This window comes from Phyllostomus discolor, chromosome 2 (genome assembly GCF_004126475.2).
Source record: "Phyllostomus discolor isolate MPI-MPIP mPhyDis1 chromosome 2, mPhyDis1.pri.v3, whole genome shotgun sequence".
NCBI classification, from domain to species: Eukaryota; Metazoa; Chordata; class Mammalia; order Chiroptera; family Phyllostomidae; genus Phyllostomus; species Phyllostomus discolor.
Window position 1 is genome coordinate 178,248,882 of NC_040904.2, and position 27,513 is coordinate 178,276,394.

At 40.7% G+C, this 27,513-nt stretch overlaps 1 protein-coding gene across 3 annotated transcripts in view; it reads right to left on the reverse strand.

Annotated features, from left to right (window-relative positions):
- FAR2 (fatty acyl-CoA reductase 2) overlaps positions 1–27,513 on the reverse strand; it is a 115,850-nt gene that overhangs the window by 25,734 nt on the left and 62,603 nt on the right. For 2 of the 3 annotated variants that reach the window (XM_028533309.2, XM_036019210.1), the window contains exons 2-4: positions 18,391–18,619; positions 4,577–4,752; positions 2,411–2,590 (exon numbers count right to left, since the gene is read on the reverse strand). In XM_028533309.2, coding sequence (XP_028389110.1) covers positions 2,411–2,590; positions 4,577–4,752; positions 18,391–18,579 — 545 coding nt within the window. In that variant the 5' untranslated portion in view covers positions 18,580–18,619. Of the gene's footprint in view, positions 1–2,410; positions 2,591–4,576; positions 4,753–18,390; positions 18,620–27,513 lie in introns of those variants that run through there. The other variant, XM_036019211.1, reaches the window with a different exon arrangement.

Sequence of the window (27,513 nt, forward strand, 5' to 3'; positions counted from 1 at the left end):
CCTGACTGGGAATTGAACCAGCAACCTTTTGGTTTGCAGGACAACAAAGGTTTGCAGGATGACACCCAAACCACTGAGCTGCACTAGTCAGGACCTTCTAGGTATTTTACAAATAACACTTTACATCCCAGAATAACAACTTACTATGAATTCTGTCATCTATACTTGATTTGTCAAAAACAAACAAACATCACCCACCCCCAGCCAGAGCTGCCTAAATGCTATATTCATCAGCTAATGAATGCAATAAAAGTTTTCAATCATTCAGCAAATATTTAAGTCCCTACTGTCTGCTGGCAATGGAGAGCAAGAAGGAGCCAGCCACCCTCCCTTCCCTTGAGAAGCTTACTGTCTAATGGAGAACACGAATAAGCATCTGGATATTTAGAACAAGCATGGGGCCCTAAGCCTGAGGGATTCTAGGGCAGAACTCTGATGTCTGAAGCAGAGGTGAAGTCGTCTTTAGGCACAGAACCGCAATACACAAAGGCAGGTAGTATGAGACAGAGGAGCAATTACTTCAGCGTGACTGCAGCGCAAATGGAGGGGAGGGCCAAGAGGGCGCAGTTGAACAGGTGGTCCTGAACATAAGATTCTGAATTAATAAACGGTGAGTGTGCCTTTTCCCCAATTTTACAAAAATACCTAAGCTCCTTAATTGCATTCAAAATGCATTCTGCTGAGATAAAATATAATTTCCTTCCTAGTTCTGTTTGGCTGCATATTTATTTAAATATTCATTCTCCTTGGAGAGCAGTAAATGACAGAAACATACCTTTTGGACAAGCATCAATGACAGCTGGATCATAAATCATGTAGCTATTAGCTGCCTTTATGGGTTGACATACAGTGGCTGAGTGTGGAGAATGCTGAATACATGGGAATAAATCCCAGACCTGCTCTCGAAGGTGAGTTTATTCCTCTTTGAAACCGAGGGCTGTTGAGTGTCTGGACACAGTCTGGGAGGGAGGAGGCTGTGTGAGGGACTTGGAGAGCCCTCGCCCTGCGGGTGAACCAAGTGTTTATTTCCCATCTCTTTTCCCGGCGCACCCCTAGAAACGTCTGTGCTGCCTCAGACGGCGCTACTGTCTGTTGGGAGCGAGAGGTCAGCGGTGGACTGAGTCCGTGGAATCTCAGGGCCGGGGTCTGGGATCCAAGGGGGGGCGGCCCCTTTCCTGGGCCCGCGGACGCGTCAGCACCTTATTTACCAAGACCCAGCTCTCCCAGGAGGCCTGCAGCCCACCGACAGACAAATCGACTCCACCCTAGACGTGCCCTGAGGCGCATCGACTCCAGTCTTCTCTGCCTCTCCCGACAGACTCTGGACTCTGAGAGGTTTCTTTCCACCATTTAAGCAAATCATGATTTATTAGCAACTTTAAGGAACCTCCAGGTCTTTAAAATGACTTTCAGTCTTCTGTGTCCTGGATATTTTCAATGGCAGGTAAAAATATCTATTCTCAGAGTATATGAGATAAAAATGTGTGCCCTGAGGGGACTGAACTCTTGATTTAGCTAAAGCTTCGTTCTAAAGAGTATATCTTAAATAGAAATACAGCGTTATATGAAATTACAGTCTGACAAATTCACTGTGAAATAGTCTATTTTCTGTGCTGTAATACTTTTTATGCAGGGTTAAAATAAAACAAATGAAAAAGGTAAACTTAGTAAATGGAGGAAAAGAACAAAGAAGCAGAAAACAGATACTTATTCTGAGACTGAGGTCATATGCTAAGAATCAGGTGGCTCCTGTTGATTGGCAAGAAGATTAGAAAGCTAGACACTATTTCTCCTGCACAACAGGAAAGTATATCTTGGCCGACGAGGTCGAGACTGACTCCTTCTGCCAGATCTGGGAGGAATTCCTGCTCTCCACTAGTTTTTCTTTACTAATCTTTTGATGATCTGCTGTTCAACACCCCTAACACTAAAATAATTGCTTGTGTTAGTCAATTTATCATTATAACTGTAAGATGGGCACTATTACTGGCCTCATTTTATCAATGAAGGAACTGAAGCCCAGAGAGGCCAACGCACTCGCTCAGCATCGCACAGCTAGAAAGTTGTAGAGCTTCAAGTTGAGCGCTTGTCAGTCTGACTCCAAAACCTGCCCTCTGAACTTCTAAGCCATATGGTAAATTTTCTTTAGTGACAATGCTGAGCTCACTAAGAAGCGAGATATCACTTTTATGTAAAGTATCCCCAAGTACTGCATTCAACCCTAAAATATTTAACAAGATCTGGGGATGGAGGGAATAGCAGGGCCCCAGTCGGTCGCTAAAGCTAACTCCACTTCAAAGCACTTTGTTTCAAGGGTGTTTCACATTGTTACCTCATTAATGAATGACCGCCAACAATCGAAGAGAACAACAATCTGCCCACCCCTGTCCCCTCATGTGACCCAACTTACTCCATGGAATCAATGATTTTTTTTGGCTCCACAGGGCATGGGTAGATGACTTCGTCAATGTGCTGCAGGTTGCAATTGGAAAAGGCAGTAGAGATATGTATGAAGGCCTCGAGCTTCGGCATCTGACTGGCCATGAGCAAGAGCTTCTGGGTGGCGGTAACGTTAAGCTGCACAGCATGTCTGGAGAAAATTAAGCAGAAAGAAATACAGCTAGCCTGTGCCATGCTTCATGGTTTCAAAGTCAGGGTCAAGCATGCCTGGAATTACAACTATAACTTAACATGCTCTGAAGTTCCAGCCTTGTAATTTAATTAGGAAAATAAAATTAACAGGTATAAATGTGGAAAAGGCAGTCACAAACCCAAAGTCAGATTATGTAACTGTATATCTAGAAAACAAACAGAAGCAGCTAAAATGAAATCTGGGATAGACAATAAGGCAATTCAGTAAGGTGTCCATTCCTAAAAGTTATGCAAAAATAAAAATCACTAGCTTTCTTGTATAGAAACAACCATGAAAGAATAGAAGAGAGGCACACATTTAAAATCCAACATTTAAAAATATATCAAATTAATAATACATGAGTAGAGTCTATAATTTAAAAATGATAAAACTTCATTAAGGTCATGACAAAAACTTGAATAAATGGAAGGACGTATATTGTTCTTGTATAGGAAAAACTGATGTTTTTAATATTTAAAGTTTGTCTAAATGGATCTACATGTTCAATGTAATCCCAATCAAATTTCCAACCCTTTTAAAAACTTGGTGAAATTATTGTAAATTTAATCAGGAAGTATTAGCAGGTGAGAATAGTCAAGAAAATCCTATTTACAAAGAATAATGTGTGTATACTTGGCTAATAAAATAAAATTACAGTAATTAAAGTACTATGATATTGAAAGAGAAAGTCTAATTAATGAAACTAAATAGTTAAAATGGGGATTTAATGTTTCCTTTGAAATAAAGAGCAAAAATAAATCATTTAATAAATGTTGTTTCAGAAATAACCATCTGTTAGGAATTAATAAAAAAGTTTATTTTCATGCCTACATCACTCTTCTTTTTACAGAACTTTCCCCACTATTCATCCCTGATTATAGCTAAATAAATTTTAAATGGGTCAAATGTTGAGATATGAAAATAAAACAAAAACACTAGAAGTGTTTTCAGATAATTTAATAACTAGTAAAAACAAGGTTGATAACAGATGATTAATTGTTAAAATACTTGGAACCTTATGAAACTAAAAAACAAAGAATTGCTAAATCTTCCAAGAAATCTTAAAATTCATACGAAAAAAATTGACACAAAAGAAAAATAGGCAAAAAGCATGGGTAGATATTTCACAAAAGAGTAAAATGCCAACCAGCATTTAAACATCTTTAACCTTTCTGATTATCAAAGAAATAAAAAATCAAAACATACAATGTCATTTCCATGATCATACTGACAACATTAAAAGGAATTAAAGAATCACAACACAGTGTTGTTGTGGGTGTCAGAAAGGAGCATACATATGCATCGGGACAGGGTAAATTGAGATACCACCTCTTTGGAGAGCAACTTAGCATTACGTGACAAAATATCAGCTGTTCACAATCTGAGTGTATTTGACACATGTCTAACAATTCTATTTCTGGGAATTTATTAAAAGGGAAGCACACAAAAGTACAAAAAACACATATGCACAAAGATGTTTCATTGCAGAGTTATTTAGAGTAGTGAAAAATTAGAAAAATCTAAAAACTACCCACCAGCACAGAACTGGTTGAGTATATTACATTTGTGTACAACGGAGTATCATGCCGCCACTACAAAGTATAATAGAACATTCACTGCCAGTGAAAGATAAAAATACAATTGAGCACTTTGCAAAGCATTCTCAGCATGATGCCTTTGTTTGCAAATTCAAACATAATTCTATTTTATTATGGATGCGTAAAGATAAACTAGAATGGATATTCTCCACAATATTAAATGCTTATCTCTGGAATGTGGTATCTTAGAGAAGTTTTACTCCTTTGTATTTTTTTTCATTGAGAATATCTTTTTAAAAAAACCCAGAAACCATAAAGAAACTTACACACATGTGTACTTACACACACACACACACACACACACACACACACACAAGCCAAGAGAGGCAGGGAGGCAGGCATGAACCTGAGAGAGTCGTTGAAGCGGACGGTGGCGGCGCAGTGGAAGACGACGTTCGTGCAGGACAGCAGCTCCTGCATGTCCTCCTTGCTGATGGCCAAGTCATTGTGGTTGAGGTCTGCGTAAATAGCTCTGATCTTCTCATTCACGTTCGGACACACTTCTTTGACTTTTTCAAACAGCTAAAACATAAATATAAATCAATATACAGAGATCACCATCACCATCATGTTGTTCTTGTTCTCACTGGTTGGTTTCATTTTCATTCTCAACAACTTTTTAGTCATCACTCAAGAACATTTTGCTTAAGTTCATGCAATTCAAAGCCAGTTTAGTATAATTCCTGTTCCTCTTAATTTGATAAACATTTTTTAAATAAATGAATTGCTGTCTATTTATTTTTTGAGACAGGTAGGGAAGGAGAGAAACGTCCGTGTGCAATAGAAACATCGATCAGTTGCCTCAGTTGCCTCTTGCATGCCCCCAACTGGGGACCTGGCCCGCAACTCAGGCATGTGCTTTGATCAGGAATCAAACCCATGATGTTTTGGTTCACAGGCTGGTGTCCAATTCACAGAGCCACACCAGCCAGGGCTTGGTAAGCATTTGAAAAAGTTCTAATAGCCAGTAAAAAGTATATTTTGAACTTTTCCTAAAGAGAGGAGTGATGGTCAATTAAATATATACTGCCCCATCCCCTTTCTCCCTATAAGGCAACCTTGTGGTTATACATGGTGATTGTTACCATTTTGTGCTGGAAAATATTGTTTTCAGTGCAAAATTACCTGCCCTTTACACTGCCTTTATAGAGGATTAGCCTTTACAAAGTCTCATGAGCACAAATTTGAAACAATTTGTGTAACTGGACAGGTTAACAAGATGTTCTAGTAGCAAAAACATAATGAGAACAATTAAGCAAATTTGTAATGGGTAAAACAAACACAAATTTTGTATCATCTCTTTCTAATATAAATGGCAGTCATTGCCTGGTAAGAGAATTACATGAGCTCATGTACTTTTTATGAAATCTTAATTGATTTTTTAAAAAATAATCTAATTTATAAAAGAAAAAGGCAAGAACACTAGCAGCTTTAGCTTTTATTGCAATTATTCACGAGGATTATAGTCACTATTTTCACCTCCACACAGAAGTTCTTAGATTAAACTGATATCTTCTGTTTTGTCAGGAAACACAATTTTAATACAATGGTCTCTGTTCCAACCTATTTTGATAAAATGGGATTTCACTGTACTATTGGTATGATATGTTGACAGTGAGGAAAAGAAAAGTAAGGCTAAATGTTTAGAAAGGTTAAGAGCAGAGGAAAACAAGTCTGTGGTTTTAATACAGTAGCAGAGACAAGTTCTCTTCTGCACTCCAACCCCAAAAGCACGTTCTATCTGTTCCTCGATCCTTAGCAGCAGCCATCTTGTCTTCGTTAGAGATCTACCCTGGGCTTTTTTATTGGGGGATAAGTAGTGGATCTCAGGTAGTCGGAGAAATCATGTCTCATGTGCACTGGGCAAGACTGTATTCCCTGATTCCAAACTATATCCTGAAGCTATAAGCAGTACGGTATTGGCATAAAAAACAGACACGTAGATCAATGAAACACAGTAGAGAGCCCAGAAGTAAATTCATGCATATATGGTCAAGAAATTACAGCTAAGTTACCAAGAGTATACAAAGGGGAAAACATAGTCTCTTTAAAAAATTGTGTTGAGAGTTCTGGCCAAGATGGAGGTGTAGGTAGAGACGCTTCACTTCCTTGCACAACCAAAAGAAGGATAACAACCAATCTAAAAAACAATAAACAAGCAGAAGTGCCAGAAAGTCAAACTACATGGAACTCCAACAACCAAGGAGTTAAAGAAACATTCACCCAGGCCAGTAGGAGGGACAGAGATGGGCAGCTGGGCGGGCAGAGAGGACACACTGTGGTGGACGGTGCAGGTGAAGTGGGGCTGGTTGAGAGGACTCGAGGCAAGGTCACGGACCACGTGGACAAGGCAGGGATGGCTGAATGGGAAACTGAAGACTCAAAGCTAGTTCTAAACTACTGCAGGGCTTGCCACGGTGGGAGAAACTCCCAGTCTCACACAGGAGAGTTGGTTGGAAAGTGGGGCAAGAGCAGAGCAAGCAAGGGGCTTTGTCCCTCTCTGGCCCCTCCCCCACATACAGCACCACAACCCAGCAAAGAGGGTTGCTCTGTCCTAGTGAATACCTAAGGCCCTGCCCCCTTACAACATAACAGGTGCATCAAAACAAAGTAAAAAAAAACAACAACCCAGAAACCATACAGAAACTTACAAAAAACAGATCAAGACTCCAGGAAAAAAAGGCTGAGCAACAAGGAGATAGCCAACCTGTCAGAGGCAGAGTTCAAAACACTGGTAATCAAGATGCTCACAGAACTGATTGATCTTGATTGCAAAATGAAGGAAGAAATGAAGGCTATGCAAAGTGAAATAAAGCAAAATATACAGGGAACCAACAGTGAAGGGAAGAAAACTGGGACTCAAATCAATGATTTGGAACAAAAGGAAGGAATAAATATCCAACAGGAACAGAATGAAGAAACAACAATTCAAAAAAAAAATGGGGAGAGGCTTAGGAACTTCTGGGGCAATTTTAAGCACTATAACATCCAAATTATAGGGCTTCCAGAAAGAGAAGAACAAGAGCAAGAAGTTGAAAACTTACTTTAACAAATAATGAAGGAAAACTTCCCCAACCTGATGAAGAAAATAGGCTTTCAGGAAGTCCAGGAAGCCCAGAGAGTCCCAAAGAAACTGGACCCAAAGAGGAACATACCAAGGCACATCATCATTAAGTTACCCAAGATTAAAGATAAGGAGAAAATCTTAAAAGCTCCAAAGGAGAGGAGAGAGTTACTTACAAAGGAGTTCCCATAAAACTGTCAGCTGATTTCTCAAAAGAAATCTTACAGGAAAGAAGGGGTTGGAAAGAAGTATTTGAAGTCATGAAAGGCAAGGACGTACATCCAAGATTACTCTATCCAGCAAAGCTTTCATTTAGAATGGAAGGGCAGATAACGGGCTTCCCAGATAAGGTCAAGTCAAAGGAGTTTATCATTACCAAGCCCTTACTATATGAAATGGCAAAGGGACTTATCTAAGAAAAAGAAGATCAAAAACTATGAAGAGTAAAATGACAACAAATTTACATTATCAACAACTGAACCTAAAAAAACAAAAACAAAAACTAAGCAAACAACTAGAACAGGAACAGAACCAGAGAAATGGAGAGCACACAGAGGGTTTTCAGTGGGGAGGAGGAGGAGAAGAATAAGGGGGAAGGCACGGGAATAAGAAGCATAATTGGTAGGCATAAAATAGACAGGGAGAGGTTAAGAATAGTATAGGAAATAGAGAAGCCAAAGAAGTTATATGTACAACCCATGGACATGAACTAAGGGGGGTGGAATGCAGGAGGGCAGGGGAGTACAGGGAGGAAAGGGGATAAAAGGGAGAAAAAATGGGAAAACTGTAATAGCATAATTAATAACATATACTAAAAAAATTAAAAATGAAGAAAACAGAACAAATTATTTAGTTGGGAAAATTGGAGAGCTACATGAAAAGGAATGAAACTGGAACACTCTCGGACACCATACTCCAAAATTAGCTCATAAAGGATTAAAGAGTTGAACGTGATATTTGAAATCATAAAACCCCTAGAAGAACACATAGGTGGTACTCTCCTTGGCAATGATTTTTTTTAATCAAAAGTAAGAGCAACAAAGAAAAAATAAATAAGTGGGACCACATCATAGTGAAAAGCCTCTGCATAACAAAAGAAACCAGCCACAAAAATGAAAAAGCAACACACTGAATGGGAGAAAATATTTGCAATCATATATCTGAATAGGGGTTAATATCCAAAATATATAAAGTTTTATATATAATTCAGTAGCAAAAAAATCTGACATTTTTCAAAGATAACATACGTATGGCCAACAAACACACAAAACAGTGTTCTATATCACTAATCATCAAGGAAACGCACATCAAAACCACAATGAGATTTCACTTCACACCTGTTTGAATGGCTGTCATCAAAAAGATCAGAAATAGCAAGTGTTGGGGAGGGTGTGCAGAAAAGGGAACCCTTGTGCACTGCTGTGGGAATGTAAACTGGTGCAGCCACTAGAGAAAACAGTATGGAGTTTCCCCAAGGAATTAAAAACAAAACTATCATATGATCCAGCGACTCCACTTCTGGGTATTTATCCGAAGAAAACCAAAACACTAACTCAAAAAGATATATGCACCCCTATGTTCACTGCAGCAGTATTTGTAGTAGCCATGATACAGAAAAAACCTAGATGTCTACTGATGGGAGAATGGATAAAAAAAATGTGTGTGTATGTTATCTATAATTCTGCCATGAAAAAGAATGAAATTTTGTCATTTGTGACAACACAGGTGGACCTCAAGGACATTTTGTTAGTAAAATAAGTCAGAAGGAGAATGACAACTATTGTATAATCTCACTTACATGTGTGATCTTTAAAAAAAAAGCAAGCTGATAATACAAAGGACAGATTGGTGATTACTGACAGAGGTGGGAGCTGGAGGTTGGAAGAAATATGGGAGAGAGTATAAATGTATTTTAAAAAATCAGTCAAACTACCAATCCTGTGAAGTGGGTATTATCATTTTCATTTTAAAATTTAGATAGCCAAGCCATACAGAATTTAGGTTCCTGCACAAGCTCCCATGACCAATAAGGGGTATAAACTCAATTTATCCTGAAGTGTCTGCCTCCCCAAGCCTGTGTTTTAACCTTAGTATACACACAGCATGTTCCTAGGCCTACTAAATACGAAATCACTGGGGCTTAATCAGGAGTTCGTCTTTCACGTCAGTTTCTCTAGTTGATATTAACTGATCCCAACACGAGAACTTCTCTAGTTGGAGTGTTAACACAGATAATTACTGATGAACAAACGTCATTTCCCTTTATGACAGCTGAGGGCAGTTACAGGGTATTGGTGGTTTTCAAACTGTTAGCATAAAAATAATCTGGACACTGGTTAAAAATGATTTCCTTACTCCATCCTCAGAGATCTTGACTACGTAGGCTTGGTATGGAACACAGGACATTATATTCCTCAACAAGCTACCCAGACAGGTCTGACGGTCCTGGTACCACACTTGGAGAAGCACTGACTCTGAAAATTCATGCCCATCTTTAAAGCCAGGGCTTAAATTCCCCTACCGCTCCCCCACCCCACCCACTGTTTTGTAAACCACTTGTTTCTTGTTTATCTCTGTTTGACAGCACCCTGTTTATTGAAAGGACTCAAATTTTACCTGTTAAATTAATTACTGTAAGAATACTAACAGAATCATGAGTGGCAGCTAGATTCCTGAAAGTGCTTGGTTACTAGCTCTCTTGCATTGGTAGGAGGAAAGGATGCAGGTATCTGCCACTAAAAGAAGACACAACGTGTCCCCTGGGGTCTTTGGTATCAATGGCCCCTGGCGGTTGGGAAATATCCGAGCAGGGGGTACCTGCTTCCCTTGTAATGACGACAGGACTGCAGGACGGAGGAGATGACGCAAGTGGATCTTCAGTAAGCACTGGCTCTCCTGAAAGTTTCTTTTGCTAATTCGGGATATTAATTAAAGGTAAGAAAAGGTAGATGGAATAAAAATGAGTGAAGAAAAATGTAACTTCAAAAACTTTACTGATGGGCCACCAATGGAGAACTTCCTATTATTATTTTAGATTCTGAGAGTTTATTTTATCGCTTCCCATATATTCTTCATGTAATGGCCCCAAACTGAGAAGGTAAAGAGTTGACTGACTACTTGCCATTTAGGAAAACTCTAGCTGAAGGACTGTTGTTTTTCCATTTATGAAACCGTGTTCTTGGCAGAATCAGAGCGTTTCCATGGTTGCTGGGAGGTAACAGCTGGGAGGGGATCCAAGCATTTCGAAGTGATAACAAAGCTATACATTTGTACATTTTCAGTGGGAAGTTTAAGAGTGTTCCCTTGATTTGACATTATACAGGCAAGTATTTCTCATAATTTGGTTTTAAACGTGAATGGCTATCTTACTTATGGCACTAGTTACTTATACCCAGAGGCTGAGAGAAACTTTGCAAAGGCTAAGTAAGAAAATTCAGCAGAATAACAAAACTGAAAGAGAAATTATTTTGGAATCAGTAAACTCCTTGGGTATAACTTTTCAAATTCTGTAGCCAGACCCGAAGACTGCATTTTTACTGGAAGCAGGAATTGGGCAAGGGGTGGGGGCATGACATTTATATTGTGCTTTTGAAACAATGTAGAGGTCCCGAACTTGGACTTCTACAATCCACATGACCTCACTTTAGAGGTATCTACAAAGAGTATCGGTCACTATTTCCTGGGGACCATTGAAGGTAATCAAATCTTTTACAATGATGTGAATATTTAATCCTCATTCAGTTTACTGAGTCCCTCTCTTTAGTTATAACCATATTGTTTATTCCCAACAACCCACTAAAATTTGCTTAATATGTTTAAGCTGGTAAAGAAAAAGGTAAGGCCTCTTAAACAAAAGGGTAATTTTTGTGCAATGTCTGGTGTCCTAATGCAAAAGAGAGCTTGCAGCACTTATCAGAGAAATTTTAGAGTGCTGAGTGCAAGCAAACCAACAGATTGTGCAAGCTAACTCTCAAACAAGAAAGACTTGGACGTAATTAAGAAAGGGTATAATCTAAATTGAGAATGATTAAACACAAATAAGTGCTTGCAAATTAAGAAAAAGACACTATGATACCCAATGCAAAGATTCAAAAAATTTACAAAATGTTAGGATTTGGCTAGTTCATTAATAGGTCCCACAAGATATAAAGGATTAACTTAGAAGTTTTTACTGCGTTTGTATAGGACCAATGCTACAGGATCATAAGGCAGGATGGTGTGGTAGTGTGGTTATCAAACTTCGGCATACAGCAGCCTTGCCTGGAAAGTTGTTTACAGAAACAAAAAACCAAACCCAGATGTCCTGACTGTGGAAATTCTGACTCCACAGTTCTGAGTTGGAGCTTGGACATCTATCCATGCCTTGTGCAAGCTCTCTAGTCAGTCTGAATCACGCAGAAGGGGAGGACCACTGACATCTTGGAAAAGATCAGTCAGGCTGATTGGAGTCAGGAATGTCAGGGTTTGAATCCCAGTTCTATCATTTCTTTGCTGTGTGACTGGGGCAAATTACTCACCTCACGGGGCCTTGGGGCTTTGTTCGCATATTTGTCTAAAATGCTAATCAGTGGACTATCTCATTAGAAAACTAACGATTCAGCAGATAGTGCTATTGTTTTGTATTTAACAAAATTTTAGTTTATGTAAGTAAGCACCGATAATAAATGCTAGAGGCCAACACTATGTTCAGTGCATTGTCTTGTTAAAGCTTTGTTCCCACACCAAAGGACACGTTCAGGGGGGACACGTTCAGCTCTCTTCCGGAGAGCTGAGTACCTGGGTAGAAGCCGCAATACCCTAGGGGAGGCAATGCAATGCAGTGACGGGGGGGGGGGGGGGGGGGGGGGGGGAAGCAGGGGCTTTTCAGAGTTGAAAGAGACAAACTGAAATTCTACTTTGTCATTTCCTTGGATGGGTGCCAACTATATTGGATTCGTTTCTCCTCTGTTGAGGGAGCCATAAGGGATGCCACAGTTTTGTGAGGCTTAAGTAGGATAATGAAAGTCAGATGTCTAGCATAGTGCCTGCCACTTAATAGGTTCCTAATAATAGAAAAACTCCCTCTCTGCTTCCACAACGATACTCCCTTTTCAAGAGTTGCTAATCTGACAGCTATGCGTGTATGTGTATTTGTGTGTGTTGGGTCATCCCGAGGTTTGTGTTTATACCATGTGATCCAGACACCTCTGAAAACTGGGTGTATTCCAGTGTCACACTGAATGTGTGGCTTGGTGACTGAGTGAAATTAGTACAGGCGATTTAAAGCTTCAAAAAAAAAAAAGACCTGATATGATTGGAAACAATTTTAAAAAGAAGGAATGAAGTTGGATATATGAAATCATGCCAATGATTGAATTAACTAGTGAATGGTATTTTAAAGGAAAAGAAGAAATTGAGAAAATAAATCACTTCTGTTTCTGTGATCTTTAGTATATCCCCAGGACTACATCAATTTCTTTAATTTGTTTTATTTCTTGAAAGAAAGGGAATAGCCGATAGGGGAGAGGCTTAACATGCTTCAACTAATCTGTGCTGAGTAACTGTCAAAACTGAAAACTGGTTACATTCCTTTAAAAGTGTGTATAAGTTAGTCATGGGAAATTTAAACTGCTGGCAAGGTTGTATTCCCTTTAGTTGTCCCAAGTTTATAGAAGCCTCTTGTTTTTTGTGGGATAATTAGTTTCTTAGGAAAAATAAAAAAATAGTAATGGAACAAAACTGGCTTTGAGATTCATAATACAAACTTCTGTTTCCAGTTGCCTTTGCCTTATACAGAAACTTAACAGAATCATTAATGACAAGCAGCTTTTACACAGGGAAGCCTAGACCAGAGGTAAAAGTGGTTTCCCACCCTCTTATCAAAGAGCCTTTACAAATTAACAAGCAACTCTGTGTAAAATGAAATAACACTTCAGTTGGGCGTTTCTTAATACTCAAAAAGGTCAGATTGCTGGCCTCTGCAGATGTTACTTGGTTCAGAGTTAATTTTTTTAGTTCAGAGGTATTTATTTTTAGTTCAAAGTTGATTTGCATAAATGCATTATTTTTCCTCTCAGGGATTGATTCATCCAATGCTTTCTAGAAACTACTGAACAGTGATAGTCTGGCAAAAGAATTCAATTAAATATTTCATTAAATTTTATTATCTTCTATTGTCTTAAACATAATCAGTCCTGTGGTTTGGGGCCCAGTGTGTGGCCCTGCGTGATTCATTATGGAAAGCTCTCCAGGGTATTTCAAAGTTGGTTTAACTCAGGGCCAACTGAGGGATTATTGAATAATTCACATTTTGCCAGAGAAGTTGACTTGAAATATCCAGTGCAACCTGCCAAACTCTGCCTTTGCTTATAAATCCACTTTCTGGTTAAATCATACAGGATAGGCCCTTCCTGGAAACCTTGAATCTGGCCTTCTCTGATGGCACATGCTAAACCCAGCATAATCTCCCTGCAACCCTCCCGTGATCTGAGTACACAGCTTACTAGGAAATGCCCACCATTTTTGCTGTTCCCTGAATGAGACATTTTTTTTAGATTCTGACATCATAATCACTCTTAATGAACTACCTCACTCTTAACATAATTTTAACTATTTGGGGTTTATTTTTCAGGTATGGATTTTGTTTTCTTGATGTTTTTTTAAAGAGTTATTCAGAGTCGATTACAGCCAGTTTAAGATCCTAAATAGATGTATGTGGAACATGATTGTGTATTTTTTTGTGTGCAAAAAAAAACCAAAACAAAAAACACCACATCTTTAAGCACTAAGGAATCTCAAAATACTCTCAATACTTCTTTGAACTTCACAACTGCAGGATTTATTGGCCACTACTTATCAGTGATAGTGGGGAGAACCTCCATGTGGAGTGAAACCAAGCCACATTCAAGGTAGCGCAACAGATAAAATATCAATTTCTCTATCTGAGCCTGTTTTGGTTAAGATGGAAATCTGGTTTGCTCACATTACACAGGCCCATTTTTCATAAGTAAGAGAGGAAGCGGCTGGCGTGGGAGCCCTCGGCACTCCCCCCGACCCCCGTCGACATGCACGAGGTTGTGGTGAGCTCGTGCACCCTGCAGCTCACGAGACCCAGAGTAGTGGCCTCAGAAACTTCTCAGGTTTGGTGAAAGAAGCAAAAACATATTTTTAAAACACAATGTTGAACCCTTAGAATTACATTTCTAATAAAAATGAGTCAAACTATTTAATATTGATAAACAGTCTCAAAACTAAAAATGAACTGAACTTATGTCTAATGTCATCATTTGGGAAATTTTTGACTGTGTTCCCTGCCTTATTTATTTACTATTTTAAAAAGTGTTTTTCCCTCTCACTATAAAAGTGAAACATGTTCATAGTAATTGTATTTGGAACACTTTGGAAAAAGATTATTTTTCTTATTTTTTCACTTTGAAAAGAGCGCTTTCTTTTTTTCTCACCATAAAGTAAACATGTTCATTGTAATGGTAATATGAACATTTGGAAGTGCTGCCTGGACTGGTGTGGCTCAGTGGGTTGGGCGTTTAGTGCAAACCGCAAAGGCTGCTGGTTGAAATCCCGGTCAGGGCATGTGTCTGAGCTGAGGGTTCGGCCCGTTTGGGGCGCGTAAGGAAGACAACCAGTCAATGTTTCTCTCTAACACTGATGTTTCTCTCCCTCTCTTTGTCCCTCCCTTCCCCCCTCTCTCAAATAATTAAATAAACTTAAAAAAATTGGAAGTGCCAAAAATAAAATCAATCTAAGATCCCATCAGCATTTAGGGCCATTAGTTGAGATTATACTGAATGTAGTTTTGTCTGTTTTTTTTTGCATTGAATATAATACAAGCCTTTCTCTTGTCACTTAATATTTTATAAAATATAAGTTTCAATGCCTGTGTAATATGTCATCACATATATGTATTATTGTTTATTTAATTATTCCTCTACAGTGGACCATTCAGATCAATTCCAGTTCTTTTTGCTACTATAAATAATACTACAACAATATATATTTGTATAGTATTTGTATGTGCATCTGGTTGTTTTCTTACAGTAAGACCTTAATTATCTTTAAGAGGAAGTCCTGGAAAATCTGTTATTAATTCAGGCACCTTTCACTCCATTGATATAGTCCTTTAAGTTCTCTGAAAATACTTAAGAAACTTGGTCATCTGTGATGAAAAGGATCCTTTCTTCTGATTCTCAAGCCCCCATTTTATGTGACCAGCAGATTAAAAACACCCTTCTTCCCCAGGTTTCCCCCTCTTGGTTGTCTGCCTCCAAGAGCTTGAGAGCAGGACCTGGGAGGCGGTCGCTATCCATACCAAGAAGGAAAGGAATGAAGCAGATGTCCAAATTTTGATAGAGCAGATGTTCTCTTGACCATATTTCCTGAAGACATAATTGGAGTCAAAGGCAAACTGGTAACATTTTCATGTATTATGTTTTAAAGAAAAATATCCAAGCCTCACATTTCTGGTATTCTTAACCCACCGTCAAAAACATTGGGTTACTTAAAGTGGGTTGGAAATCCATACACTGGCTATCGAACTGCAGAGCCAGGTCTACCAGGTGGGGAAAGCCCATTAGGGATAGGTAACTAGGCCAAGTGGTCTGATGAGACATCTGAGACGTCCTTTTAGATGTCTATTTGACGTCACATCAGGTGTGGGGTCTTATTCTTATGAACCGTTAGTTACGATGCAGACAGTATTGGGGTAGGAATCAGCAGGCTGGCCCTGGAGCTGGACTGAGGGGGCCTATAGTCCGACTGTTCTGTTGACAAGCTGGGTGACCTTTGCTAAGTTATCACTTTGGATCTCAGCTTTGCTGTCTATAAAATGAGGATATTGATTGTTCTTCCTTTACAAGGTCATTTCAAAAATCAATGAGGTAAGGCATGAAAAACCCTTTGAATTAGTGTCTGCTGTGTACTAAGGAACTAAGCTATGATTGTCCTCTGCTGAGCCAGCTCATGAGACAGAGGAGAAGCTTTCCTGATGCTCTTGATGTTTGTACCCACATGTCATCCTGGTGTCTGCAAATGAATGTGAACTTGAGGTCTACTGGGCATCTATGATGTGGGTACTCTCAGATACACATTAGATGTTAGTATTCCTACACACTGGAAAGTAGACCCTATCAAAAAATATCTTATTTAAATTTTCCTTTTTGCCAACTCTAAGTGACCCTTTATATCCCAAAAGGGACTATGAACCAGGTATTTGCATTTTTTCATTTAGTTTTAAGGCAGTCCTGGATGACTATCTTCATTATTTCTATCTTAAATAATGCAAACTGGAGCTTAAGAGGTAAAATGATAACAAACTGATCAGCCAGAATTTGTGCCAACATGTGTTTGAGAACAAAGACTACATACCCTGCCTTCAAATTTATAAGTTAAACCATGAGAGGACATACATAATATTTTTTTGTAGGCACGAGGGTTTGATACTCGAATGCTCATTCACATGTATAATATTATTTTTTTATGTCTTTTCTGTAGAACAACTTATGGGATAATAGAAATATAAGGGGATAATAGAAATATTAAGTTACCATAGATAAAGTATATAATAAGTAATAAATATAAGGTGTATAACCTTGTGGAGTTTAAATAACTATAAATATTACTTCATGGCTACTTAGTAACCATAGTTGTTTGATATAATATAATATAATATAATATAATATTAAAATATCAATAAATGTAGGGAAAACTACCTTAAATTTAGAAGAAAATTAAGGAAAAGTTCAGACGACCCTGTGAGAGTGAGGCAGGACAGGAAGAAGCTGGGAAAGTTCCTGGACTCGTGGAGTGGGGGAACTGAGACAAGAGAATTACCCAGGGCCGAACAGTGTGAACTACTTACAGCCGGCTGATGAGTCACAAGAGCTTATCTCTCCTAACCAAGGGCTGGAGAGCTAACGGCTTATACCTCTCCCCCCTAACCAAAGAGTACACAGCTTAAATCACCCAGTCTGGAAAACAGATAATTAGAAACCCAATTAATGTCATTCATTTGTGCCAAATAAATCCAAGAAAAGAGAAAATCAGGGAAACAAAAACCAAAAACATCATTAAAAGCCAGACAGACCCAAGATAAAAGTAAAACAGTATAGCAGACCAAAGATGAATCCCAAACCCTCCCCTAAGGTTCTCACCTGCAGAAGAAAGATAAAAAGCCCTCAGAACAAAGACACAGCACAAGATCACTGTAGAGCACGCCCATGCCCCTTCCTGGGCACGAACTTTTTACTTCCTCCTAAACTCTAAGGGTCCCCATGAGACTTGGAGACAGTGGAGCATCAGGCAGCAGCAGCTCCACCGGGGCTTACCCCCGATCTTGTCTCCAAGGCCACCTTTTTCTCAGACTTCCCAGTGAGCTACCTCCACTCACTTCTTTCCTTTAATATTTCTAGGGAGCCAAAGCAGAGCACTGACTAAGCTGTCTCCCGTTATTTCTACCCTGAGCCCTTCCTTCGTCTCGTTGTTCCCAGCCTTAATAAACACACTCTCAAAATCACCTGGACTTGTGTTGTGAAGTCTTTCCTACACAAAGTCAAGAACCCACACACCTGCCCTGGCTGGTGTGGCTCAGTGGATTGAACACTGGCCTGTGAACCAAAGGGTCACTGGTTCGATTCCCAGTCAGGGCACATGCTTGGGTTGTGGGCCAGGTCCCCGGTGAGGGGCGCAAAAGAGGCAACCACATATTGATGTTTCTTTCCCTCTCTCTCCCTCCTTTCCCCTCTGTCTAAAAAAAAAAAAAAAAAAAAAAGAACCAACACACCACAGGCCAGTCTGAGTCAGACCCGCTCCTGTTTGGTCCCTGTCCAGTAACAACAGGTTTCAAGCCTGGGGAGTACACTCGGGAGTTTTACTCGGTAATTTCCAGAACATAGGTTATCTGCTCGCTTGCCCTGAACAGAGCCCAAGCACTCTTCTCTCTCTTGTGGGAACACACGGCAGAGTCCCGGGAGCAGTTGGCTGCTATCTTGTTTCATCTCCTCTCCTCCATCTGCCCAGACATCCCGGCCCTCGCCTGCAGCATGAGGTTGTAAGGCAGCACTGTTGCAAGTCGCCCCGCCCTACAGCTCTTCCGTAAGCCGTACCTTACTATTTAAGATCTGGACAACCCTCTGCTGCAGTGTCTGGCCAGCCTTGGGCCTCATAAGGATGTAAATGACTTTCAGGTCAGGGCTGGTGCGAAAGAGCTTCTCCATCAACACTTTGCCCAGGAAGCCTGTGGCCCCAGTAATGAGAATGGACTTGCCACTATAGAAGGCTGCAATCATGGACATGATTCTCCCCTTCGTCTTTTACGGCTCCAGGAAGAAGTTCCTGAAAAGGAAGAGAAGGAACAAAGGATTACATTCTTAGAAGTTCTAAGATGCAGTCATTTAAAATATTTTTGGTGCTTGCAGAATTTTGAGTGTGGAAGAAGATTAGACAGAATGATAACATGGTTTATTAGCAAGGCCGTACATTGAATCAATATTTATTCAGCTCACTGCACATGCCTGACTTTATGCCGGGAGCTGTGGGCAAGAAATGAGTAAACCATGGCTCCTGCCCTCAAGGAATTTCTCGTCGTCTAATGTGAGAACCTGACATTTTAAGAGATTGTTACACATCACATCGCAAGTGGTGAAACAAAAGGGACCCAGTGGAGGGTGCAGAGCAGGATCTGGAAATCTCAGGAAGGTGGCAACTGAGGTGAACCTGGAGCACAGAGAAGGGCTGTGGTGAGGGTGTTCTGAGCCAAATAAGAGAGAGAACAAAGGTCCAAGTTGTGACACAGCCGTGCTGTATGGCCGAAATTGAAAGAATTTAGGATTATAACAATGTGAATGATAAGGCTAGGAGTGGCCTTATAACTTGTTACAGTTATAGAAAGCTTTGAAAGCTGAGAACAGCTATCAAATCTTTTATGATGTAATTAGTATTTCAGTTGAAGTTTTACTTAGAGACATTGCTGGAGCAAATAACTTTTGGTTTTACTTGGGCTAACTGGGCCTGGTCTACCCAGTCATTTCTGAATTACTGTGATGTCCTTTTCCTTGAGCTGAACATGGGTCGAGTGCCATCCTTTCCTTCACATGCTGCTCAAAGGGAGTGAAACAGTGCAATCAAGGAAGGGCAGAGAAGGCTGAACAAGCGAGGCCTCAGACCGCTTTTTGAGCCCTGAAATACCACTGGGTGCGGTCCGGTGCTAAGTCCTCGGGAGGCGCTGTTTCCAGGAGCAGGAGGCAGGCGGTGGCGGGAGGCCAGAGTCCGCACTTAGGTGCTGTGACTCCTGACGAAAAGCCACCCATCCTGTAGGAACATTTTGTCTTTAAGCCCCAGGTTATGGACTGGTGATTGGAGCAGCGGCTGCGGGCTTTGAAGGAAGGCGATACTGGCTCTGTGGGAGCAGACTTCCGATCTGTCCTCTGACTTTTCCGCTACGGCAAGTTCTTGGCCATCCGCTCGGTTGGGGTTTGCGTGGATCTTGCGTAACACAACTTTCGGGACTGACCCTGACATCAGAGTTTGTAAAGAAGAAATAAACAGCAAGGCCAAGAGTCAACACGCTGCCTTTTCAACTCCAGTCAAGGTCACTCTGCCAGTAACTCTTAAGAACAATGACTTTTCACAGTTATAGTTTGTAGTCATGATGTATATACTTTGAGGAACTTGAGGCTACTATGTTCTTGGAAATGGTAGTAAACAGGCTGCGAGCAGCTTAGATTCTTCCTTTCTGTGCTGGAGCATTTTTTTTTCTCCTTAAGAACGCCAGTTTCCCCATGGTTGTCAAGAAAACTAGTTTTTACTCTCCTGTGGATAGTAAAATGAGGCTGTTCTCATTTCTAGAAAACAGATGTTAAAATACTGAATCATAATAGTCATGCCAAGTTATACATTTTTTTTTGCAGCATATGGGAATACAGCATATGGGAACTTGAATTATTCTTTGGGTGGTTCTTCTGGGAAATGAAAAATTCAGATTTAAACTTTTAAGGGAGACACGTTTATCCAAATTTTTTCAGAGCTCTTTGCCTTTAGAAGATTCGCTCACGCATGAATTTATGCCATACCTGCTTCTGGGAGCCTGTCATGCTGTCACAGTGGCAGAGGAAGCCAGGGTTACAAAGGTAAGCGCATCAGCAAACAAGGCAGTGCTGACTGTTACTAATGCAAATAAAACAGGGATCAGGACAGCAATCACACCCATTCATCAGTGCCGTTCACTTCAGGAAATCCGGATTTCAGATCGCATTTGCAGATTCATGGAGCTACTACTTAAACCCCTTTTACTGAGGGTTGATGTGAGCAATATCACTCTGAAGAATACACTTGGATCTTGTTCAAAAGATCAATTAATGACATTTTTTCATGTTACATCATGTTACTCATGTGATAAGCTCTCCAACCACTTTCCCAAGAATTTAGCACTTGGAAAAAATATTAAATATTCTTGCCCTGCCTGCCTTGCAGCTCGGAAAACTGGTGCCCTGAGTTTAGGGGGCAGCACAACGTCTGAGGTGAGGGCGCCGGTTCTACGAGAGCTGCCTGAAATCAGATCCCGGTCTGTCACCTACGAGCTGTGGGGTGTCAGACAAATGATTAGTCTCTCTGCTGCAGTGAAACGGGGGGGCGGGGGGGGGGGCGGGTAACAAAAGTATTCACTTAACAGTGCTGCGGTAAGAATTGTATGAGTGAATACGTGGAAAACTCTTAACAACGTAAGTTACCTATAGTATCTACTCAGTAAGTGCTAGCTGTTAATGTAGTCACTAGTTCCACATTTTCCTCTTAATGGTTCTGGCCTTTCCTTTTGACTGTTACTTTAAATGTTCTGTCTTACGCATTTTATATGCCCTCCTTTAGAAATAGGAGACAATTTGCAACTCAGTCAGTCATTAAGCCAAGTAAACTGTTTTCACCAAATACAACTCTACCTCCTGACAAATCCTGCCAATTCCTTTCTATACGAAAATGTTTAGGCACAAGGTCCTCCACTATGATATTAGGCATAAGTGAGCATGGCTGGGTCTGAAAACTACGGAAAGGAACTGAGTTTGGACAGGGTGACTTCCTAACCTCATTCCTTCTGAAAATGCTAAATGCTTATATGCTTTAGTAGAATCGTATTTTCTAGAAATGTGCATATACTGTTAAGATATTTTGGTTCCAGGCAGAGTTCTGCAACACGGGATAAAGAATTTTAGAAAGCAGGTAGTGTCTCCAGCGAGCTTATTTCTTGAGGGACAGGGAAAGGCTTGCTATGTCCCCAAAGAACGGAATTTGCCTGCTCTGTCTGCAGTCCAAACACTCCCTACACACAACAGAAACCATGGCAGGGCACACTGCGTGCTCTGAGAAGAAACCACAACGTCAACCAGTGTCTCCTGGACTTGTCACCCGACCGTCAGGCCCAGGTGGCCACAGCTTGACTCAAAGCAAGTGATTCTGAAAAATATCAAAGAGATTTCCCCAACCTCAGGTCAAAGCTGCATCAGGGATGTTTCCTCTATTTCTCGCTTCTCCTCTCAAGACATGGCTTGGCTGCTAGCCCCAGAGACTCCTGTACAAAACTTGGCGTTTGAAACCCATTCCAGAACTTACAGCTGTGCAAGGTCCAGGGATTGTTCACTTCTAACATAATTCATTAAAATAATTATTTTAAAATTAAAATAAGTTTAGAGTCATTAACATAAACATATTCTTCTAGAAGGAGTAATATGTTTAGAACTGCTGACCAGGTGATGGCTTGATTTTCATATCTTCTCAGATTACCAGTGCAGAGAGCAGAGGGATAGCTTCCTATTCTTCAAGCTCGTGGTAGGGTTTGTGAGAAGCCCAAGTCACTTTGCCAAACACCAGAATTACCCAGTATGTCTGATGTTTGAACGAGAAAATAAGGAACCTGTGAGAGTCATCCAGTGTATTTTTATTGAATGTCAACTATGTGCCAGGCTTTTTGTAGAGCAGGGGTGTCAAACTCATTTTCACCGGGGGCCACATCAGCCTCGAGGTTGCCTTTAAAGGGCCGAAGGTAATTTTAGGACTGTGTAAATGTAACTACTCCTTAACTAGGGGCAAGGAACTCGGTGGAGGGCTGGGTATGGCCCGAGGGCATTGTGCTTGCCTCCCGCGCTCTAGACTCCGGGACTGGGAGAGAACAGGCAGCTTAGAGTCTTCCTTTCAGCTCTGGAACATGTTTTTCTCCTTAAGGGCACCAGTTTCCACATGGCCATTAATGAAAACAGTACTTTTTTACTCTCCTTTGGATAGTAAAATGAAGCGATTCTCATTTCTACAGAACAGATGTTAAAATACTGAATCATAATAGTTATGCCAAGTTATACATTTTTTGCAAGTTATAGCATATGGGAACTTGAATTATTCTCTGGGTGGTTCTTCTGGAAAATGAAAAATTAACATTCAAACATTTCAGGGAGACGAGTTTATTCAAATTTCTGGGTAGTCCTTTAGGGAGAAACATTTTTTAAAAAAAGAAACAAGGTGCTCTGCCTCTGAGAAATCTAACTCTTGACCAAGATTCCTTGGTCTTGGCACTCTAACCTTTTGGGACAGATACGTTTTTGCTGTGGGGCTGCTCCGTGCCATGTAGGATGTTCAGCAGCACCTCGGCCTCCACTCACGGGATGGTGATAGCATCCCCGCTTTGTCTGGGCAGGTGGAACAGTCAAAAATGTCTCTAGACTTTGCTAAATGTGCTCTGGGGGAAAACTGTCCACCTCCCTTCCCCCCCGCCCCAAGAACCATTATTCTAGGACCTTCTTTTATGAATCTAAACCTATTATAGGCACATTTAAGAATGGATGGCAATCAGACCGGCATGAGATCAGCTGAGAAAAAAGTCATTTAGTAATGGTTGCTGTATATTAATAACTCTATGGATAATCCAGTTAGTCTCCTCTATAAGTAATTCTGTTGCCTTTTTTTGAAGATATCAAATATTCTGTGTGTTAAGTGGTATCTCGTGTAAACAAATGGAAGTTTGGTCGGCAATGCGCCCAGGAAGACGGGCTAGGTCATTGAAAAAAAATCAATACTGCTTTTGAAAAATCCAGTAAATAGGAGTCGTTCATCTTCATCAAAATTAAACATTGTAATTCTGTCAATAAGTATGCTGAATTAAGGAAATACACTTACAAAAATAACATTTAATTTAAAAGAGAAGAACGCAAACTTGTACATCATCATGCCGGTTACAAACCCCTGGGGAAAGGACCGGAGGGCAGTGAGATAAATGAGAGCGGCTGCAGAACAGTGTGAGGGGATTAAAGGTAAATTCTGTTTCGTGGCAGTAATTTCTTTTCATGAGTTTAAAAGGTAATTTAATAAATACATACCCAGAAAAGAAGTTCTTAGAAAGTAATAGCAGCTAGTGCTGTGGGCACTAGAAATATAAAGAAATTTGCTAAGTTTCCTTAGTTTCAGGTGTAGTTAAGTTATTTGAAGATGTGTAGCTCAGCTGACGTTACACACTGGTTTGGACTAAATTGTGTCCCCTACAAATTCATACGTTGAAGCCCTAGACCCTAACATGAAGGCATTCAGAGACAAGGCCTTTGGGAAGTGATTGGGGTTACATGAGGTCAGAAGGGTGAGGCCCTAATGTGATAGGACCAGTGTCCAAAAATAATAGTAAGAAGAAACACCAGAGAACAGTCTCTCCTTAGGCAAACACCAAGGGAAGGCTGTCTCAGGAGACAGTTTTCACCAGAAACTGAACTTCTGGAGACCTTGATCATGGACTTCCAGCCTCCAGGACTGTGAGAAATAAAAGGCAGATGTTTAAGCCCCAGTCTGTGGTGTTTGGTTGTGACAGCTTGAACAGACTAACACAGGCACAAACACACTAGAACAGAGACACGCGCATTTTGGGAAAGAGAGTAAAATAATTCTTGACAATAATCTGCATTGACATCTCTAATTGTGGTGTAAGCCTTTATAATGAAGCAAATGTATCTATTTCATTTTCCCATCTTTGTGTCACAGAGGTACAGTATTGGTCCTTGGTTTTCACAGGCTTGTGAAATTATGGACAGGTCTTTTATGATAAACTACATTAATCCAGGCCTGAAACCCCTGTATATATGTCACATATCTGTGTGTGAAGGACTTAGTGAAATAAAAGTTTTTCTGAGAGAACTCTGAAGTTCTTGATGGGGGAATATTAACACCCAGGGGTATTGTGGGCAGCCCTGGGCACAGGTCTCACTAATTGGATTAGCAATGCTCCACCGACAAGAAAAACCAATTTGGAAAGAGTCCCAGCTGGGGAGAGATAGTTCAGGCTGGCTTTAAGAACACAAAATTTAGCAATTTCCTCAACACATTCTTCTAACTTTGCTTCAGTTTAGCTTATTATTAAGGCTTAAAAAGAAATTGTCCTGATTTAACAGAAATGAAAAAGGAAAAAGATATGACCTAAATTCATCATTTTATAATAATTAATTAAATAGGTATATTGTGCGCCTACAGTGTGTTAATACCATATTAGGTGTGGATAATTAATATGTAAACATTCTTGCTAACCAGTGAAGCATTTGCAAATGCATGGTATTATTACTATTGTTCATAGGTAAGTCAAACATCAGTCAGCATGGAGAGAATCTAAAATATCAAGAAGGTCAAAATCAAGTGTGAGTCATGATGCTCCCTATTTTCTCTTGGGGAATTATAGATTGGTCTGGTTCACATAATGCATGGTTGGTCAACACAACGACAAAAGCAACCCTCTGCTTAGAGTTAAAGACTTTTTACTTTGGAGCTGACATGACACAGCACCCTGAGGCGGGGGGTGGGGAGAGAGAGAGAGTGAGAGAATTGGCTTATGAGGTTGTGGAGGCTTGGTAAACCCCAAATCTCCAGAATGTGTCTCTTCCGGTACGAACACAACACTGACCCTTCCCTGATGGAAGTGGTCCACTGTGATCGGTCTGCCACTGAGCAGCTGGCTGGTCGCCCTGAGGAATGGTGCCAGGTCAGAGACTCAGTGTTGATCTGTGCTTCTGGCAGACTGGGCACTCAGCAGTGGTTGCAGCCAACTTGGCCTTGGCGAGCAGAGGTTCATGCTCCTGAGCCCATGCATAATGTCCATCGGGCCACGATGGGGCGGGGCGGGGGGTAGAGGCTGGCTACTGTTTACAGAATAGGTCATCCTTCTACTTGATTACTAAAGTCTTCCTTTGTTGAGCATTTATATGGGACACAAGTATCTTCATGTTTCTGTCCCTTTCACACACATCTTTCCCAGCCTTCCTTATCATCAATTTTCCAATAATGTTATTTTCTTCCAAGTCCCTGACCACTCAGCCAAACCATTGGCCATAGGCCATGAATCAATACATAACCCACATCTGAGCAGGTGCACTGCTTGAAATTATGTTCACTGGGATGATTTTCCTTTCCAACTGTCCTTTACTAATGTTCCAGAAAGGGGTCATAGTACTGCAGGTATCCACCTTGGGCAGGGCTTTGCTTTGAAATGCTAAATGCTATGACCCACCAATAGAGGCCCACTGAAGGCCCCAAACAGCACTCTTATCTGCCACCAACATTTCAAGTACTGTGACATTGGGCTAGATCATATGACCCAAGTGACAGAGTAGCTTGCATAACATCTTGGACCTACTTCAGTCTTCTCCTGTTCTGGGTCCCATTCAAAACAAGCAGCTGTTTGGGTGAGTCACTGAGTAGGCTAGAGCAACACACCCAAGTGAAGAGTAAGTTGGCTCCAAATTCAAGGAGGTTCACTAGGGATTGTGCCTTTTTTCTTGTTGTAGGAAAGACCAGCTGCAAATGCAGTGACTTAGCCTTTGCCTTAGAGAAAACATCGTGACATGCCCTGGACCCATAAAATTTCACTGAGATTAAAGACTCCTGAATTTTTGTTGGATTTATTTATCACTCTCTGATACACGAAAGTCTTACCAATAAGTCTAGAGTGGTTGCTATTCTTGACCAGCATAATACCACCATCGTTGTAATGGAGCCCAAGAAAGGAGCTATTCCTTTCGGTTTACTATTTTGCTAGATGGAGGCAGTGCTCGTGGTTTCCACGTGGCCATTCCCACCACGACAGCCCTCACCGTCAAGGTCAGGGAACTGGTGCAAAGACTCTGCCAGCTGCTGAGCATTATCTACTCCAATCATGCTTTCCAGAATTGGAAAAATAACCACATGGTGGGTTTGAAGACTCACTGGGCCCACCTCCAGAAGGACCTGAGATAAGGTTATCAGACCTTCAGGAGCTCCTATTCTAAAGGGTAGACCACAGTGACATTTTGGGCTTCCTGGAATCTGGGTCAGTTCAGAGCCAGGGTTCAGCCATCCACTAAAGCCTCATTAGTTCCTCCCCCTATTGCCCAGTTAGCCTAGTAAAAGGCTATAGGCCCCCCCAACCCCCCATCCCGGGGATGGCTGGGAGAAAGATTCAGAGTATGAGTTTTTAGGAAGGTACTGGGGACTGCTCTCAAGGGGACCTAGCCTCTCCTGCATTCAGGAGGTACTGGGTCTGTAAACTGGCTCAACTGAGGATTGGCTAGGAGGTCATGAATGTTTGTGTGATTCAAGTCAGACTTCTGTTTAGTCGACTTGGAACTCTTCTGCTTATGCAGATTAAGAAATAATTTATTAGGCTTCCCATCTATTCACTCACAGGAACACCAGGATCTAGCAGTCAAGGCCACACTACTCTACAGCTCAGAATATTCTGACAGCTGCCTTGACTTTTCTGTCTCTTAGGGTAACCACGACCACCTTGACTTAGGCAATTAAAGGTCACCAACTGGCCCTCGCCGTCCTAGGATCGTCATAACATTTACATTTGCCAATTCAACAATAGCAGTTTCCACTCTAAGTTCTGGGCTGCAGAGGAGAGAGATCATGGAGCTCTTCAAGGAAACTGGGAGCTCCCCTCCCACGTTTATTTCTGTGGTCCAGCGAAGCTGACCATAAAACTAACGATCACAGTGATTATATTTTCTCCTAACACAAACACTAGATGCATGGCTTCTCTCACGCTTTTTTTTTAAGGAACAGAATCCTTGCTTGATTGCTTGGTAGCTGAACATGAAATGCTTACTGATGGGAAGGAAGTTTCATTTATTTATTTGATTTGGAGTATTTCTTATGTTTGTTTTTCAACCAAAGTATTAAGTAGTGAAATAATTTCACCTTATCTAAATTCTTCTATCTCTAGACAGCTTAAGTAAGAA